This window comes from Onychostoma macrolepis, chromosome 07 (genome assembly GCF_012432095.1).
Source record: "Onychostoma macrolepis isolate SWU-2019 chromosome 07, ASM1243209v1, whole genome shotgun sequence".
In the NCBI taxonomy this organism is placed as follows: Eukaryota; Metazoa; Chordata; class Actinopteri; order Cypriniformes; family Cyprinidae; genus Onychostoma; species Onychostoma macrolepis.
The window spans coordinates 19,108,668-19,127,250 of record NC_081161.1 but is presented as its reverse complement, the minus strand read 5'-3'; the positions used below and the strand labels follow the sequence as shown (position 1 = coordinate 19,127,250).

At 38.1% G+C, this 18,583-nt stretch overlaps 1 protein-coding gene across 7 annotated transcripts in view; it reads left to right on the top strand.

Annotated features, from left to right (window-relative positions):
• The window catches only part of b4galnt4b (beta-1,4-N-acetyl-galactosaminyl transferase 4b), a 99,456-nt gene that overhangs the window by 36,328 nt on the left and 44,545 nt on the right, over positions 1 to 18,583 (top strand). For all 7 annotated transcript variants that reach the window (XR_009272136.1, XM_058782654.1, XM_058782653.1 and 4 more), the window contains 4 exons: positions 11,457 to 11,552; positions 11,905 to 11,995; positions 13,409 to 13,509; positions 15,612 to 15,679. Coding sequence is in view for 6 of the 7 variants with exons in the window: in XM_058782654.1 (XP_058638637.1) it covers positions 11,457 to 11,552; positions 11,905 to 11,995; positions 13,409 to 13,509; positions 15,612 to 15,679 (356 nt within the window). In the remaining variant the exon portion in view is untranslated. The remainder of the gene's footprint in view (positions 1 to 11,456; positions 11,553 to 11,904; positions 11,996 to 13,408; positions 13,510 to 15,611; positions 15,680 to 18,583) is intronic.

The window sequence follows — 18,583 nt, the reverse complement described above, 5'->3', positions numbered from 1 at the left end:
GACTTGGTGCAAGACGATGAAGGAGATTTGAAACTGGAGTGAACCAGTGACAAGGAAGACACCTTGGAACTGGACTGAACCAGCAGTGACTGAGACAACTTGGAACAGTATGGGATAAGCAGAGATAATAGACCAGGAATCCTTATATCATCCATCTCAAATAATTTAGCTGAAACCCAACTTCTTTCACACGCCTCAGTGTCAGGAGTATGGGCAGGGAAAACTCCTAATATGCCCTAGATCAGTGGTTCTCAACCTTTTTTGGGCCAGCGCCCCCCTACCCATTATCCAGGTCCCTCAACGCCCCCCCAAATCAAATAAAACAGTCTAATTGTCTTCACTGAACATTACAGTTGATTATTATTTTGTTTATAATGAGAACTGTTATTTTTACAGTACCATTCAAATGTATGGGGTCATTATGATTTTTAAGAAATTAAAGGGGTTGTTTACTGCTTTTTTTCTTTGCTTGATTGTGTTTATGGGGTGCAATATAACATGTCTTCGTGTTTCGTTTGTTAAAAAACTCCTTATTTTTCATATATTTCACCTTTATTGTAAGCCGCTTTCTCCTCTGTCATTTGAACGACCGGTTGACTTCCTGATTCTCTGAAACCACTCCCTGAGAAACAGGCGATGGGCTCAGATTGGTTAGTTGGGCCGGTGTGTTGTGATTGGCTAAACTGCGTACTGCACATTGTCCAGAAACTTCACGCCCATTACCTTCACGGGCGACAGTCGCATGTGCTCCGGTCAAATGTAAATAATGGTGTCAATATTGCCGTATCAGTTTGAGCCAGAATCAGACCCAGAAAGCGGTAATGAAGAGAGTCAAGCAGAACTTCTGCAAGCACGGCTCTTACAAAACGTTTCTGAATGGAAGTTTGCTGTTGTGATTACATATCAATTTTTGAAGTTTGTACACGTTTGTTTGTCTTATACACACAAAATAGCATCGAACTAACTGGCTACTATAACCAAACAGCGTTGGCTTGTGTTTACGTTCTTGATCAAATCGAAAAATTACGTCATAAAGTATACATGGAAAATACATTTACAAAATTAGTACATAATTACAAATTCGGGTCCAAAATGTTTGTACGCATTTGTCAAAGACACACGAAATAGGATTTAACTAACTGGCTACTAAAGCCAGCGTTGGCATTTGTTTACGACCTTGATAAAACTAAAACATTACGTCTGAAATTATACATGCAAATACATTTAAAATTATGAAATCTTACTTACAGGTTGTGGCCCAACAACTGCTGCCTCTGGTTTTAAAGTTGGAACTGCTCCATGTTTTAGTAATAGTTTCTGTGTGAATCCGGCATTGAACTCGTGTAGATTCTGGAAGCTGTCTTCCGTAAAATGCGCGGCACAGAGAGCTGAATTACGATTGTAATTGTCAGGAACATAATCAAACATAAATTTTAACCATTGTTGACGAACTACGGCGTCCGTAGGAAGCCCGAACACAGAAGACCTGACAGCTGGGTGAAAATAACACCGTTTCGACGGCATGACTACAACTCTCCACTATAACTCTTCCTCTTCGACAAAGCCGCAGAACATGGCCTTGCCCCCTTTTTTGCATGTTCCGGAGGGAGGGGTTTGATAGGTTTTTTACGTATGCAACCCGGGAAGTATCTCGTTGTAGTCCCATAGGAGTCGTTTTTGTAGGCATTAAACTTCCTGATTTTTAAAAGACGATATCTCCGCTTACGTTGAACTTTAAGCGCCTCAACTTTGCAGATACTGTTCATGCACCAACAGCAACATTACACACTATTTAAAATGAAAAAAGTGAAATCGCAGTAAACCACCCCTTTAAGTTAATTTAAGGATCCATTGAGTTGATCAAATAAGACAGTGAAGTACTTTTTTACAGTGAAATATTTGAAAATAAGTGTAGTTTTTAAGCATGTTGGTGATTTTCATTACTACAGTTTCAATGATGTTGAGATCTGATATATCTTGCCCCAAATTCTCCGCTTACGTTGAACTTTAAGCGCCTCAACTTTGCAGATACTGTTCATGCACCAACAGCAACATTACACACTATTTAAAATGAAAAAAGTGAAATCGCAGTAAACCACCCCTTTAAGTTAATTTAAGGATCCATTGAGTTGATCAAATAAGACAGTGAAGTACTTTTTTACAGTGAAATATTTGAAAATAAGTGTAGTTTTTAAGCATGTTGGTGATTTTCATTACTACAGTTTCAATGATGTTGAGATCTGATATATCTTGCCCCAAATTTAAAGAGACTTGATAAAAAATAATAATAATATTCTGTTTAGAATATATCCACAGGGGCATTTAAAAAAAATAATAATAATAAATACAAGATTTTAGTTTGTTCTTCTGTTCCAGGAGCTCTTGAACACCCTTTTACTGCTGTAATATGGATGTTTTCTATAAGCTTTCAGTGAAAAATAACAATATTTATCCCTTAGTTTTAAAAAATTCCCCCCTTTTTTTTCTTTTTTTTTTTTAGAATATATTGAATTTCCTTTTTTTTTCTGACATAGTAGACATGGTGGGTAAACCACATTTACACCTGCAAATGGAAGAAATATAAACCCTCTTTTACTATATTTCATAAATTCTGTGAAAATATTTCAAAGTTTACTTACAAATACTTCAAAGTACAACCCCAATTTCAGAAAAGTTGGGATGTTTTGTAAAATGCAATAAAATCAAGAACCTGTGATTTGTTAGTTCTCTTTAACTTTTATTTAATTGACAGAAGTACAAAGAAAATATTTCCAATGTTTTTGCTGACCAACATAAATGCATTTTATAAATATAAACAAATTTCAATTTTGATGGCTGCAATACACTCCAATTAAGTTGGGACAGAGGCGAAATAAAAATGAAAAGGCTATAGAATTTCCAAATTAAACTATTCTGAAACAGTTCACAAGTAAGCAGGTGAACTAGGCCAGGGTATCATGTTTGGGTATAAAAGGATCATCTCAGTCTCAGTCATGGCTCATCGCTTTGTGCCAAACAAATCAAAAATCACATTTCTCAATGCAAAATCACAAAGAATTTAGGCCTTTCACCAACTACCATACTGTTAAAAGATTCAGGGAATCCAGAGAAATCTCAGTGTGAATTTGCATGACCTTTGAGCCCTCAGATGGCATTGCATGAGAAAACATCATGCTGCAGTGTTAAATATAGCCACAAGGGCTCAGGAGAACTTCAGAAAACTGCTGTCACTTAACACAGTCTGCTGCTGCATCAAGAAATGCAACTTGAATCTCTGTTACTCAAGGAGAAAGCTATCAATTTTATGCAGTGATAACACCAGATTCTCAGGACCAGAGCCCATCTCAGATAGTCAAAAACACAGTGGAAATGTGTGCTGTGCTCAAATTAGTCCACTTGTTTCTTGGGAAAAATGGATGTTGAGTTTTCAGTCACAAAGACCAAAGGGACCATCTAGATTTTCATCAGTGACAGATGCAAAAGCACATGTCTGTCATGATATGGGGGTGCAGCAGTGCAAACAGCATGGGTGACTGGCTTATGTGTTAAGGTGCCATTGACATGGAGGCATTTACTGGGATTGTACAGAGATATATAGTGCCATCACATCTTTCATGGGAAGTCCATGGTTATTAGACCAAGACAATGCCAGGTCTCATTCTGCGTGTGCTACAACAACATGGTTTCATAGACACATGTGCATGTGACTGACTGGAACAGCAGATCTGTCTTCTATTGAACATGTATGGCCCATCATGAAAAGAAGAATCAGACAACGATGACCACAGACTGATGGGCATCTGTAATCTTGTATCTAGTGAGATTGGGCAAAATTTTGCTCACAAAACTTTTAAGAATTAGTATCCTCAATTCTCAAACAATTAAACATTATAATTAAAGGGAAAGATGATGTGACACGGTGTTAAACATGCCTCTGTCCCAACTCTTTTGGAGTGTGTTGCAGCATCAAAATCAAAATTAGTTCATATTTGCAAAATAAAATTTGGCCAGTAAAAACACTGGATATTTTTCTTTGTACTTCAGTCAATTAAATATAGGTTAAAGAGAATGAGCACATAACATTTTCTTGACAGTATGGCATTTCACAAAACGTCCAAATTTTTCTGGAATTGGGGTTGTAGAAAGATGGGAAACATATGCTTCTCATTTTCAAAATAGTTATTATTTTAGTGCAGTCCTGATTTATATCTGTCTTAAATAATTAAATTTATATTTTTGTTATTATCAATTCAATTGCAAATCTAGCTTTTTTTTGTAGTTGTGGTATGCCAGCTATAATAATAAAAAGAATAAAAATTTCTTGAGCAACAATCAGCATGATTTCTGAAGGATCAAGTGACACTGAAAGCTGGAGTAATAGAGCTTTAGCATGAGAGGAAAACACATTTTAAAATATATTCAAATAAAAAGCAGTTCTTTCAAATTGTAGATTTGCTGTTTTTACTGTATTTTCTATCAAATAAATGCAAACTTACTGCAGAAAGGATTTGTTTCAAAACCATTACTGACCTTTTTTGAATGGTGGTATAGGCTATATTTTATTTATAATATATATCTTAAAAGCATGCATTTTAACCCATATATAACATTGAATGGCAAATGACATTCATGACACATTTGATTTGACTGGACTTGAAATATTATCATAAGTTTCCCAAGGAGAAAAAAAAGGCTTGTGAATATAAATTAGGCTATATTTTGTGCGTTGAATAAACTCTAAACTAGAGAATAAACTAGAAATTTGTCAATCAGCAAACAAAAAGCATTTATATTATTTTTTTTCTAAACAAGAAAAAGCATCTCATGCTTTATTGTGTCTAAATGCTTTATTATGTCTAAATGCATATTGGTTTCACGGGAAGTTCATCAGCTGCGCTACAGAAAGCCGAGCGAACACTGAAGTATGAATGAATGAATGAGGCATTTATATAGCGCTTTATTGTGTATTGCAATACACCCAAAGCGCTTTACAATCATGTGGGGGGGTCTCTCCTCAACCACCACCAGTGTGCAGCATCCACTTGGATGATGCGACGGCAGCCACAGGACAACGGCGCCAGTGCGCTCACCACACACCAGCTACAGGTGGAGAGCAGAGAGTGTCGTAGAGCCAATCAAGTGGATGGGGATTATTGGGAAGCCATGATTGACAAGGGCCAGTGGAGGAATTTGGCCAGGACACCGGGGTTACACCCTACTCTACGATGAGTGTCATGGGATTTTTAATGACCACAGAGAGTCAGGACCTCGGTTTAACGTCTCATCCGAAAGACGGTGCTTTTTTACAGTATAGTGTCCCCGTCACTATACTGGGGCGTTAGGACCCACACAGACTGCAGGGTGAGCACCCCCTGCTGGCCTCACTAACACCTCTTCCAACAGCAACCTAGTTTTCCCAGGAGGTCTCCCATCCAGGTACTGACCAGGCTCAGCCCTGCTTAGCTTCCATGGGCAACCGGTCTTGGGCTGCAGGGTGATATGGCTGTGGCATAAGTAAAGAGTCGTTGCTATGGAAATGATACAACGTCTAGTCTAGAAGCGGTAGTATTAACACTACTACACCGGGCGCGAACGGCGCGAGACGTTGCGTCAAAGCACATGGATCCCGTTTTAATCAGTCGTTCAGTAACTGAGCGCAAGCGCTACAGTAAACGGATGCCGCGTTCTATTTCTATTTTATGACGCACTAAACGCGCTTGTTGCGCAACAGACAAGTTGACAAATACAGAAAGTGCGCTTTGATGCATCCAGTGTAGAGACGGCGTTAGGATGTGGCAGACCATTTTCTTTTGCAAGGTTCAGCTCATACATCTTTGGTGTAAACTCACCGTAACCAAACGCCCCCCAAGAACAGCTCAGCGCCCCCCTTTCAAAAATATTGCTTCCAGCGCCCCCCGATGCTCTCTAAACGCCCCCTGGGGGGCGATACCGCCCCCGTTGAGAAACACTACCCTAGATCATGAACCCTGATGCTTGCTCACACACCTGGACAGACTTCACGCTGGACTCTGGCTCTGGGATGAACGTAGCCTCTGGCAATCACTTTGGCATTTTTTTTTTTTTTTTCATGGCAGGCACTGACTTGTGCTCTGTAGGTGCATGTCTGAAGACTGGCTGGGTTCTGGCTCTGGAGTGGGGCTGGTGTTGTCCTCATCAGTGAGGGAGGCAGTGAATGAGTCACACTACCTCAAGGACCTTCCATGGGCAGACATGCCTTTGACCACTCATTGAGACTAGTATAGAAAAGACCGGGAAGTGGGTGAAGGGCACCAGATCTAGCAACTCTCTTGTGTGGTCCTCAAGGGAGCGATCCCCTGCTCGTGCAAGAGATGAACAGGAGGTAAAAAAGTAAAGACTTCACCATTGTTGCAAATAAATCATCCGCACCTGGATGCATTTTTTCATAATTTCTAAGTTCACCTGTGTTAGTTTTCATAGCCCTACATCAAATTGTTACTTATTAAAAGTTTTGAAAATACTCATCTTAATCTTCAGAACACAAATTAATATATTTTTAATGAAATCTGAGAGCTTTCTGACCCTCCATAGACAGCAACGCAGCTGACTCATTCAAGTTCAAGAAAGGTAGTAAGGGCATTGTTAAAATAGTCCATGTGACATCAGTGGTTCAGCCTTAATTTTATGAAGCTACGAGAATACTTTTTGTGCACAGACTGGACTTTCAGCACAGACTGGACTGGTGTCTTACCTTACACCCACTCTGAGTGAGCTGTCATTGGTTCGCCATTGTTTCGACGCCAGAGCAGATGTAGACAAGAATGACTCCCAAGTGATTGAGGTGTTTTGTTGTTGGATGTAATAATGAACATTTACTCCCGACATCTGAGCCACTGAAGAATCATTCGAATCGTTCCTGATCCAGCCTCACCTACAGAAGAAGTGAGTATAAGGTTTTTTTTTATGAATCTTTGCAAATCACCTTTCCTAATAACGTGCTAGTTAGCAAGTTTATAGATGAATGTGGCTAAAGTTTACCATCTCTCAGAGAGCGGCTCGGAAGAGAGGGGTGGGGTGACCAGAGCTCATTTGCATTTAAAGTGGCATGCAAGAAAACGGCTTGCTCTGAAAAGAGCTATTTTTGGCAAGGTAAAAAGGATGTTGTTTTACGCTACCATTGAGACATTTTAAGTGTGTTATAGACTTTTCATTAAGACCCTAAAGAATCATATCAACTTGTGGAAAATGGGCATCCAATGACCCCTTTAAATAAAGTTGTTATTTTTGTTTTCTTTGCGCACAAAAATTGTTCTTGTAGCTTCTTAAAATTACAGTTGAACCACTGATGCCACATGGACTATTTTAACAATGTCCTTACTACCTTCCTGGCCCTTGAATGAGGTAGTTGTGTTGTTTGTGTTGCTTCTGTTCTGAAGACAAATGAAGGTCTTGCGAGTTTGGAACAACATGAGGGTGAGTAATTAATGAATTTTCATTTTTGGGTGAACTGTCCCTTTAAGCAACATTTTTATATGCTGTTCAAGGAGTTTCAATATTGTAGCCAGCTGCTGTGAAGCTCTTTTCTAAATACTGTGAAAACACTGAACCTGACTCCACTGTAGTATCACCGATCGATAAGCCAACAATCCTTATCTCCTCTTCCCACCTCGTTGCCGTAGCAGGCTAGGAGACACGACACTGTGTGATAATGAAAAGACAATGATCAAAGAGGGTCCCTGACCACACGCTGCCCCCGAGGCTCTCTTCCTCTGGGCCCTGTGACAGATGAGCTCCTCGTTCGACGCTGAAGTGTCAGGTGCAGGCGAACCCTCCAGGAAGCAACGGGAGCACGGAAGCTCTTAAGAGGCATGTGATTTAGGGAGCACCAAATGCCAGAAATAGCAAACGGCACACAGACGTCACATAGGAGTCCTTGTGGTGTCCCATTCTCCTGTCTCATTGGAAATATGTCGATTGTTTGTCAGATACTTATCCAGGATGATTCACAACAAAGGAAAAAAAATACCCCAGTGCAGAGATAACCTCTGTTTTTATCCGATGATTTATGTGCTTCCCTCTCTGTGTTATTGAATGTCATTATATGGCCAGTAGGAATAACCAGGCTGGGAAATCTATCATCAGGGCTTTGGCTGGAAGCGCAGCAAGATGACTCTGACAAAAGATCTCAGGCCATTCATCCACACTCCATATGCTGCAGCATAAGATGCTCTTATCATGCACCGCAGAATGTATTTTAGAGTTACTTAAAATTCAGAGATAAGGGAAGATGAATGCTATTAATTTTGACTGATAACACAAGATTCACAGGTATTTATAGCACACCTTATTCTAACAAGTACAGACAAGTCTATTACTGATACACAATGGGACTATTTAGATATTTTTATCATACCTCTAAAGGATTATGGTAGCAAATCCCATTTTTTCATTATTTATAGTGCATTTGTATTACACGGCACATTTTAATATACTGTAGATGCTGTCACATTCTCCTTGTTTCCCCTTGCGCAAAACAAACCAGGGTGACACTTATTCATCTATTTGGAGCATGTGAAAATTTAAATAGTACACTTGATAATGCCCAGAGCTAAATCCACCATACCACCTGTGACCGCATTATACTCTCTCTTCTCCCTCGACTGAACTCTTACCATGTGCGAATGTGGAGTGGCACAGCCCAGTGTGCCCGTGACGGCTGTAACCGTCCCCTAGATTCTGTGGCGTCCTGTCCACCCACTCTGAGTGGGTGGGATGCCAGTCCCACCATCCACACCAGCTGCAATTATAGAGGCTAAATTTAAACGTGGCTGTGCAGCGAGAAACCTAAACAACTGACAGAAGGGGCGAGAGCAATCTAGCTCACCTGCATGATGAGTAATGCCTGTCTCTGTCACTGCCACCACCAGGAGCATTACAGAAAGATAAAGGGTGGTAGAGAATTTGGTATATGAAGATTTGCACAGGCTTACGCATTTCCTGCTAAATCCCACTTCTGCTACACCAACTCATAAATTCTTCATTAAATCGTGAGAATGGAGTAGCTGGAAATGCATTGCCCAATTTTCCTATTTGTGACAATTTGTGTTTTCTGAAAGCATTGCTGCGTATCCAATAGACATTTAATCATTCTGAAAACTCTGTGAGCGTTGTGTATCCAGCTTATCGGTCCAAAACATGATAATTATACTTTCCCTCCTTCTTCGGAGAAAAATACATTATTGATATAAGGTCACTACATAGTTTACATTGCAACGAAAAGTTCACTCAAAAATAAAAATTTGTTTAAAATTTACTCAAGCCATCAAAGATGAGTTTGTTTCTTCATCAGAACAGATTTGGAAAAAATTAGCATTACATCACTTGCTCACCCGTGGATCCTCTGCAGTTAATGGGTGCCGTCAGAATGAGAGCTAATTAAAACAAACTCATGCACATCTATTCCTATTAAAATCAAAGAGGTCGCTAATAACTGGAGAAAGGTATCCATAAGCATTCTCAGTCCCATTCTCTCAGTGTTGTGCCCCCATATGGCATTTGACAGTAGGTGACCAACTGGACCATTATAACCAGCCAAACCTCATCCTTTTGGTTAAAACCTGAACTGTTACTTTATGAATGCTTGTACTGACATTAAATTGAAATATTTATGGTTCATTTACAGTTTGCTCTTAACCAACTTATCGCTCTCCTGCCTTTGGGGTAGCGGCATATTCACAGATCCAATTTCAGATATGTTTGTTGTTGGGCTGTCCTGTGCACAATCTGGGTCTGTGTGAAGGCTTGGGGCCCTGTTCTCACCTCTGAATCAAGTGTTAAGTCAGCCACCTGTGCTATATTAATAGATATCCCATTTATGGGCTTATGGTTTTATCGTAGCATTAAACTTTGAATTGCATGATAGAAAACCCTTTTTCAATTGCATCAATGAATATTGTGACCACAGTGTTTTTTTTTTGTTTGTTTTGTTTTTTTTCCTGGTCGTCATTATTTTGTCCATGTAGTACACACCATAGTTCAACATTTACAAAAAATATAGTATACATTTACAGCAAATGGGCAATGTAAAGATAATCTTCCTTGACCAAATAAGTATTTGTAGTATACACTACCAGGGCTGCATTTCCCAAAAGCATAATAAGCCGAAGTTGATCGTAGAACCATTGCCACCTCTATGATCAACTTAGCTCATGATGCTTTTGAAAAACACAGCCCAGGTTTATTCAAACCTAGATAAGGAAATGAGCTAGAGCAGAAGAGAAATGCAAAAAAGAAAAAGTTGAGGAATTGCATTGGTTTAAATAATGGATCAACACTTTGTAATGGATAGACAATAAATTAAATATTGTTATTAATACACTGTAAAAAAATATATATATATATCTGTGACATTTACAGTAAAATATCGGCAGCTGTGGTTATCAGAACTTTACCGTAAAAAATATGGTAGCAGCATTTTAGATTTTACAGATTTAAGTTAAATTTGCAGTAAAGAAAAATACATATTTCATTAACTGCTATATTGTTATTATACCAACCTACTGAAGTACTAATATATGTTTTGTACCATTGTAATACACTGATAACCACAAAAATCAGGTGGTGATGAGAAAGTAAATCAAAGCTCATCATAAGCAGCTCTTCCACAAGCTGATACTATAGAAGGTGCACAGTGTCATTCAAACAAATACTAAACACCATCATGGTAACACACAATACTAAATTAATGCAATAAACATTAATTTAGCAACATTAGATGGATTAGATGTAATTCAGCAACATTATGTAACATTAGATGTGACCCTAACCCTACAAAATTGATAAGAAAAAGAAAAATGGTAAAACTTTAGATTAGGAACACATTTTCACTGTTAACTAAGAGTTTTCCCTCAATAAACTCTTAATAATAGTTAGTAAGGTAGATACTAGGTTTAGGTATTATGTAAGATAAAGGGATCTAAAATATGGTCATGTGGAATAAGGCAGTATGTGCTTTATAAATATTCATAAGCAGCCAATATGCATGGTAATAAGCTAATAGTTAATAGTGAGAACTATTCCTTAAAATAAAGTGTTACCAGAAAAAACTAAGAAACATGAAAATGTGAAGTGTCATGCAGGAAATTCTGGGAATGTCAACTTAGGTTTTTTTCACTGTAAATAATACAATGACTTTTTCTTTTTCACTTCCAAAACCCCCTATTTTACATTAAGGTTAGATCTATTACAGTTATTTCCCCATATATGGAGACTTACTGTTAACCAATAAACAGGTTTTTGCTGTAGCGCTTTTACTGTTAAAATCACAACCATTTCTTTACATTGTAGTGTATATTGTAGTTCATAACACAGTTTATTTTATATTTCATTTTAAAATCTCTGGACCATTCCTTTCACATTAATTCTGGTTTTAACACGTGCAGAAAAGGCTGATTCTCTCTCTTTTTGTTCTCTGTCAGTATAAAGGTCAGGCCAATCTGCATGTGTTTGAAGACTGGTGTGGCTCATCTATCTCCCAGCTCAGGAAGAATCTTCATTTTCCTCTCTACCCACATGTAAGACCAGACACTGGAAGAAAGAGTTTGATAGAACAGTTAAGATTAACCTGCTTGTTTGACTTATGAAATGTATTCTGGATACTCTGGACAGTATCTCATTTTCAGTATTTTCATTAACAAATCCCAGATGTTGGCCTAATATTTGTGAGGGGTAGGATGTGTTGCAGACAGAACTAATATCTGTTCTTTTCACCTTTGCATTATCACTAAAACAGTATTTTGGAGCTGTCTGTTTATTCTTCTTAGAAGCCATTTTGAGGTGTGATTCTGTGAATCAGTCAGTGTTAGTGCCTTGGGTTTAAGAGTGAATATGCCTACAAATGCTTTTATATTTAATTCTTCCCTACAGACCAGGACCACGGTGAAGAAAATTGCAGTTGCTCCAAAATGGAAGAATTATGGCCTTAGAGTCTTTGGATTTATTCATCCTTACAAAGATGGTTAGTGTATTTCATCAATGTTTTTGTTACATTACAGGGATTTCATCAGGGTTTACTTTTGCACAAAAATATAGTACAAAGTTATTTACAAAATTTTGAAACATCATGGATTTGCTCTCGTTATAATTACAATCAAACACATGCTCATTTAATTTCTAGTGCCTAATAAAATGGACAATATTTTATGCTATTACTGTACATTCATGTCCAGGCTCAGTAACTAAACCAGTCCTATATTGTGAAAAAATAGGAAACAAAATTGACTATTGGCTTGAGATAGCAAGAACATCCTTTAAAATAGATGGATTGAATATAAAACTGTCATTCTAAAACAGAGTTTCTTCCATCAAAGCACCATGTGGTTGATTTTCTCATTTTTGCATCAATGTCATGCTACATGATTCAGCTTGTTATAAGTTTAGGATCATAAACAGATGGTTTGATATTCAGCTGTAGCATTTTATGATACAATCCCTCGGGGATCTCAAGACATTCAGGTCTTTAGAGAGTATAGCAGATCCAAATCTTTATTTTGCCTCCAGCCTGTTTCACAGCTGATTGTTTTTTGTATTGGACTGCAGTGTTTTGTTTTCTCCAAATATACTGTGTACATTTATTTAAAGTGTTTTGTCATCTGTCCATATTTTACAGCATATTTTCTTCTAACCTACTATAAACACCATTTCTGTTCCATGCTTCATGAACACAAGCATTACTGAATGCTATAGAGAGTTTTCCTCTACCTATCAGTTATTTTTTAATGCAATAAAAATATGTTGTGTGTTAATAAAGGTTATTAATAGGATCACATTAGAAGTGGTTCGTGCACAATTCCAGGTTTTCAAACTTTTGTGCTGTACCTTCACACACATACAATACATACACATCGGTTTCTTTATGTTCAAAATGTTCCTCAAAGCAAGTTTGAGTGAGGTGTAAGAGACCTGAACATTGCCCAAGCTGACATCTAAAGGCACACAGAAACGTTATTTCAATAGATCCCCCACAGTCAGCAAATTCTGCACACTCTGCCTAACCTGATAAGAAAAGCTGCTGTGAGGACTACTATATGAGCCTTGATGCATGCAGGCATGCTCGTGTTTGTGGGGAAAAGTTATGAGATTGTTTTCATTAGCAAATAACTAGGGTCGCTGAGTCAGGCTTTTGACTGGCGCACAAGCTCACAAGATAATAAGAGAAGGAAAAACGATTGTCAGTTTGAGGTATATACTAGAGAAATACTGACAAGCAGAATAAAGCCATTGGGTAGCACTACTGGGTTATAGACTGCTGTGAGATACCTGTGACTGACAAAACAACATCTTATCAAAGCAAGCTTAGAATTCTGAACCTGCAGGTTAGGTCATAAAGTTATGCAGTACATCTCTGTAAATGATAAATTATTTATTTCAGGGGATTTCCAGTTTGCCATAGCATCGGATGATAATTCTGAACTGTGGCTGAGCTCAGATGAGAGTCCGCTCAATGCCCGGCTCCTGGTGTACGTGGGACAGGTGTGTACTATGATATATGAGCCTTAAATAAACCTGGCCGCACTTCTTATCTATTTGTCTGTCTATACAGTGGAGATCAAAATTGCAGAACAACCTACAATTTCCTAAATTTCAAGTCCTATAAGGAGGAGAAGGGCAGTTTTTTAAAGCATATTTCATACATTGTGTTCTGAAGAACAGTATAAAATCTTAAATGAGATATTTGAAAAATAACACAAAATTAGAGAACACTTACACACTCTCAGAAATAAAGGTACAAAAGCTGTCACTGGGGCGGTACCTTTTCAAAAGGTACACTTTTGTACCTATTAGGTTCAAATATGTACACTTTAAGTACTAATATGTACCTTGAGGTACCAAAATGGACCCTTTAGGTACAAACATGTACCTTTTGAAAATGTACCGCCCCAGTGACAGCTTTTGTACCTTTATTTCTGAGAGTGCAGATACCCACAAGTTATTGGTGTTAATCTGGAACCTCGTGCTAATTTCCTTAATTTTCTGACAAACCGTATTTAACTGGCAGCATTCCTCCCAGTTTCACTGAGATTGCAAGATGGCGGGCCGCTTGAAAAAAAAATTGAATGAAACCCTGTGACAGGAGGTTGTCTAGATGAAGCCAAAAGGTTGGTTGAGAGAGTGGGCCATTTCTGTGATTTCTTGAATATTGCAGCTTTACAATGACACTAATTCATTCAAGTCCCCCAAAAAGGCTGGTCGTCCACATAAGACAAATTCACGAGAGGAGAGGATAATGCGGAGACTCTCAATGGGGAATCGGTTCAACACTGCAGCTGGAATTGCTTGCCAGTTCAGTGCTGAACAGGGTATGGATATGTCTCTGCATGTTAAAGAGAAGTCGGACTAAGAGTGAACGCTGCAGTGACAAAATCTCTCATCAGCAGAGAGAATCAAAAGGCTAAGCTCACCTTTGCTGAATAGCATGTTGTGTGGACAGAGGATAACTGGTCCAATGTTCACTTGAGTAATGAGAGCATGTTTGATTTATTAGGGTCTGATGGGAAACATTTTGTTTGGCGTCAGACTGGGGAAAGACTGAAGCCCGAGTGCGTGAAGAAGTCAGTGAAAGGTGTAGGAGGAAGTGTCATGTTGGGGGATGTTTTCTGCAGCAGGAATTGGTCGTCTCATACAGATACATGGCAGCGTGAATGCAATTGTTTATCAGAACCTCCTTCAACAACATGCAGTTCCTTCCCTGCAAGCATCTCCCAATCAGCCTGCAATTTTCATTTTTCACACTGCAAAATAGGTAAATGGACGGCCCAGAGGAAAATATCTGGAAAATCCTTGGCAACAAAGTTATGGCTAAGAAGCCCACTACAGTCACCAAACTATGGAAGAGAGTGAGGGAAGAGAGGACCAAGCTCACATCAGTGTAGCAGGGGCCTGTACACTTCCTACTAATTTCTGACAGCTGTAACCCGCCAAAATTTTAGTTATAATCTTCTTTTGTGCTACAGTGGTTATTGTTCTGTAATTTTGTGTTTTCCACAAAATAAAGGTTTTTGTTGAAATGCCTTGGAATATATGTTAGTAGAACAGTGGTATACCTACAGCTGATATTCCTTCATTGAGTGATGAAGATTTACAATATTTCAGAAAAAAATCAAGTATTTATAGATTGATCTCCACTATATAGTGTTCTGCCTGTCTGTCAATCTGTGATTCTATCTATCTATCTATCTATCTATCTATCTATCTATCTATCTATCTATCTATCTATCTATCTATCTATCTATCTATCTGTCTATCTGTCTGTCTGTCTGTCTGTCTGTCTGTCTGTCTACTTCAAGGATTTAAACTTTTCAAACTTTCACACAAGGATTTGTCAAGCTGACATTTAAAGTTTGCCATGACATTACTTTCAATTTCAATTCATTTTATTCTGCTTCCGCATATTCAAATTCAAATTGCAAGTCTGCTTCCTATTTTCTACCTCAATTTAACTTCAAATTCAGGAATTTGATTGGAATTCAAAATGCATTCTCAGTTCAATTCTGAATAGCACAACCCTTAATATTGTGTGTCCTGTGTGTGTGGCTAGAGATGAGTTACAGTCTCTGTTGTCTGTTGTCATGTAGCATGGCTCAGAGTGGACAGCTCCAGGAGAGTTCAGCAAGTTCAGATCTCAAACTTCCAAACCTGTGCGGTGAGTGTCATACAGCATATGTTTCCTGGATTTACCACCATAATTAAATGCATATTACACAGTGGATTGTCTTCAGCTTGGAAAGGTACTTGCCAGCTCATTGCTTTATACAGTTATATAGTAAATCTGTTAAGTATGCTGTACTCTGTATGAGCAGCAATGAGTGAAACAAGATGTGCAGATCACACAGTCATGGTAACACATTTTCTTGTCATATCTTTTTTAAATGAATACTTCACAGATTTTTTTTCTTCGTTTTTCACTTCTTTTGATGTTCAGCAGCAGGTCTGAAGATGCAAATCCATCCCACATCTATTGTGATTTGTAATATGAATTTAAATTCCATCGAACTTTGTGAATGTGTAAAAACATACAAGATATATTCAGCCATTCATTATCTGCTTATTAAATCCAGCTGTGTAAACCATATGCTTTAAGCCCTTAATCATAAGGTTGTTACAAGACATCGAAGACAGCACATGCTCAACTTCATTGTTGAATGAACAAACGTCAGGGGGAGTTACTATAACAAGCACGCTGCCCAATAGGTGTCTGTACTGACAGTGTGATTGTGAATCACAAGGGACACATTAAATAGTAGTTTGTCAGAGTGAAGTGTCATCTCGTCCGTTTTAATCGCCCTTGTCGGTCTTCTCCAACCACTGCTGATTGGTGCTTCAGTGGAGCTTCAGTGTGAGTGGTGTGTGGCATTGAATTATTCATCAGCAGTGTCAGTCTAAAAGCGAGCATGTACATGTTCCAGAATATTTTAGTGCCAATAAAAAATGAGCATGCTCATTGGCACTCCAGAGGGAAACGCAGAGAAGTGCCTCCTCTTTTCACTGAGCTTTGACAATGGCCTGGCACCGGTTCAAACTGCCACAAGAGTGTCTTTGATATCCTCTGCTTTTCTAGTTGAGGATGTCAGGATATAAACTTTTTGACTTCTATGCAGCCCAAGTTAGACGACTTTCTGTCTACCTACCTCAGTTCTCTGTTTGCTTTCATTTTGCCCTTCAATTGGAGCTTGTTAGTTTGGTGACACAGACAGAGCAGAGTAGGCTGTTGCATCGTAAAGACTAATGGGCTGGATTTAGAGCGTAAACAGGGCAGACGTCTGACAGGATCGTCTGGAATTCCCACAGTTGCTGGGCAAAATAATGCACTAATGAACTACGGTGAAAAGTTTACAGAGCAATCAAGAGGCGAGACACACCTTTCAGTCGCGGATGACAGAAACCAGGAAGATGTTCTTTACAAAGCATGTTACACACAGTAGAGATAGCAATCCGGTGGAAATGTCAGATGGAGAGATGATGTTAAAATGTCATCCGCTCCGTGCCTGCAGTTTCACTGCATTGCTATTATTTGTTAGGACTGAGACACAAAGATACCCCGAACATGAGATAGTATCACATCCAGCAACCCACAAACCTCTGATGTCAAGTTTAGGTATCTAACTTGAATTCCTGAATCTTTTTACATATTCAGAGAGTATAGATTCCACTCCAGTTTCTTTTCCATCTTTGTCTTTTTGATGTTTTCTCAGTTCTATGCATGGTAGTGTCTATAACTTATGATAATCACAAATGATTACATGTTGGTTAATGATTTTATGAAGGCGTAAAACTAATCTTGTGCAGAATTGACATCAGATTGAATTTGTGTTTTGTTTTGTTGTTTCTATTTGTGCTGATGAATGTGGATTATGTAGTAATTAGCTTAATCCATGGTACATAGTAGTAAAAGTTATAATACATGCCTAAACAATTTCCATATAGAGGCTTTCCATACAAACTCTCCTTAATCTATTTTGTGCTTGCATTTTCTTTCTTTATCTACATAGATGTGTTCGCACATAAGATGACATTCAGCAAGATTTTTGAGTGCACCACTCTGAGAACCAAAATGAAAAACGCCTTATATAGAGGGCTAGCCTACTCATTATTGACTGCATTTTTATGCAAAACCTATCCCAGATAATTTTTGTTATTCTGAAATAAGACTGAATTTTCAGGCTATTATTATAACATTACATTTATTATTATCATCATTAGCAAATGAGACTCTGTGTCTTACTCTTGTGCATATACAGAGTGTACTGTATAGTCTTTTTATCACTTACATAATAGAATGTAGTATATCTGGTTTGCCCTCCATGGCTGAAGGAAAGAAAGGGCAGAATAACTCCAGGAGTCTCAGATATTGCATGTGACATTTATGGGAATATGCCAGTTCTGCAGGGCCAGCAGAGGTCAACATCTCTTGACATTCTAGAAGTATCTGTCACAAGTGTGCTAGGGGATGTTAAAAGCAGTTTCAGTTCACTGCATTTACAAAAGGACATTCATCAGATTGAATTCTAATACTAGTACATTTACATTAGCACTTTTTGAATATTTATCAAAACTGCAAGTTTAAAAGTGCTTTAAATAACGTACATAAATAATATAAATAATGTATAATTAACTGTAAATGTACTGTTCCTTTTTTTTTTTTTTTTTACAATTTAATACAAAAGTAAAGTGTAATCCCAAAACTCCATCCTAAATTTTATACTGTCAAATTCAATGGATTATATTATGTTCTGTCTTTCTGTATTTAGTTAAGGCAGCTCTTATTCTGATGAAGTCATTGATTGTTCTGTCTGTTTGTTATCCACTAATCTGTGCATAAATTACTCACTTACTTGCCCAAATGAACAAACAAGAAACAAACTTTACTCAATAGGGAATTTGCATTTTAAAACAGTTAGCAATCTCCCTTCTAAGGTTTGTTTTTAATTCAAATTTGTGTGCCAATGCTTACTTTCATGTTTCATTGGGTTTATGCAAATGTCTGAAGCATCCATAAATGAAGTCAGGATAGTGGGTGCAGTCATCAAAAAAAAAAAAAAATTTAGAT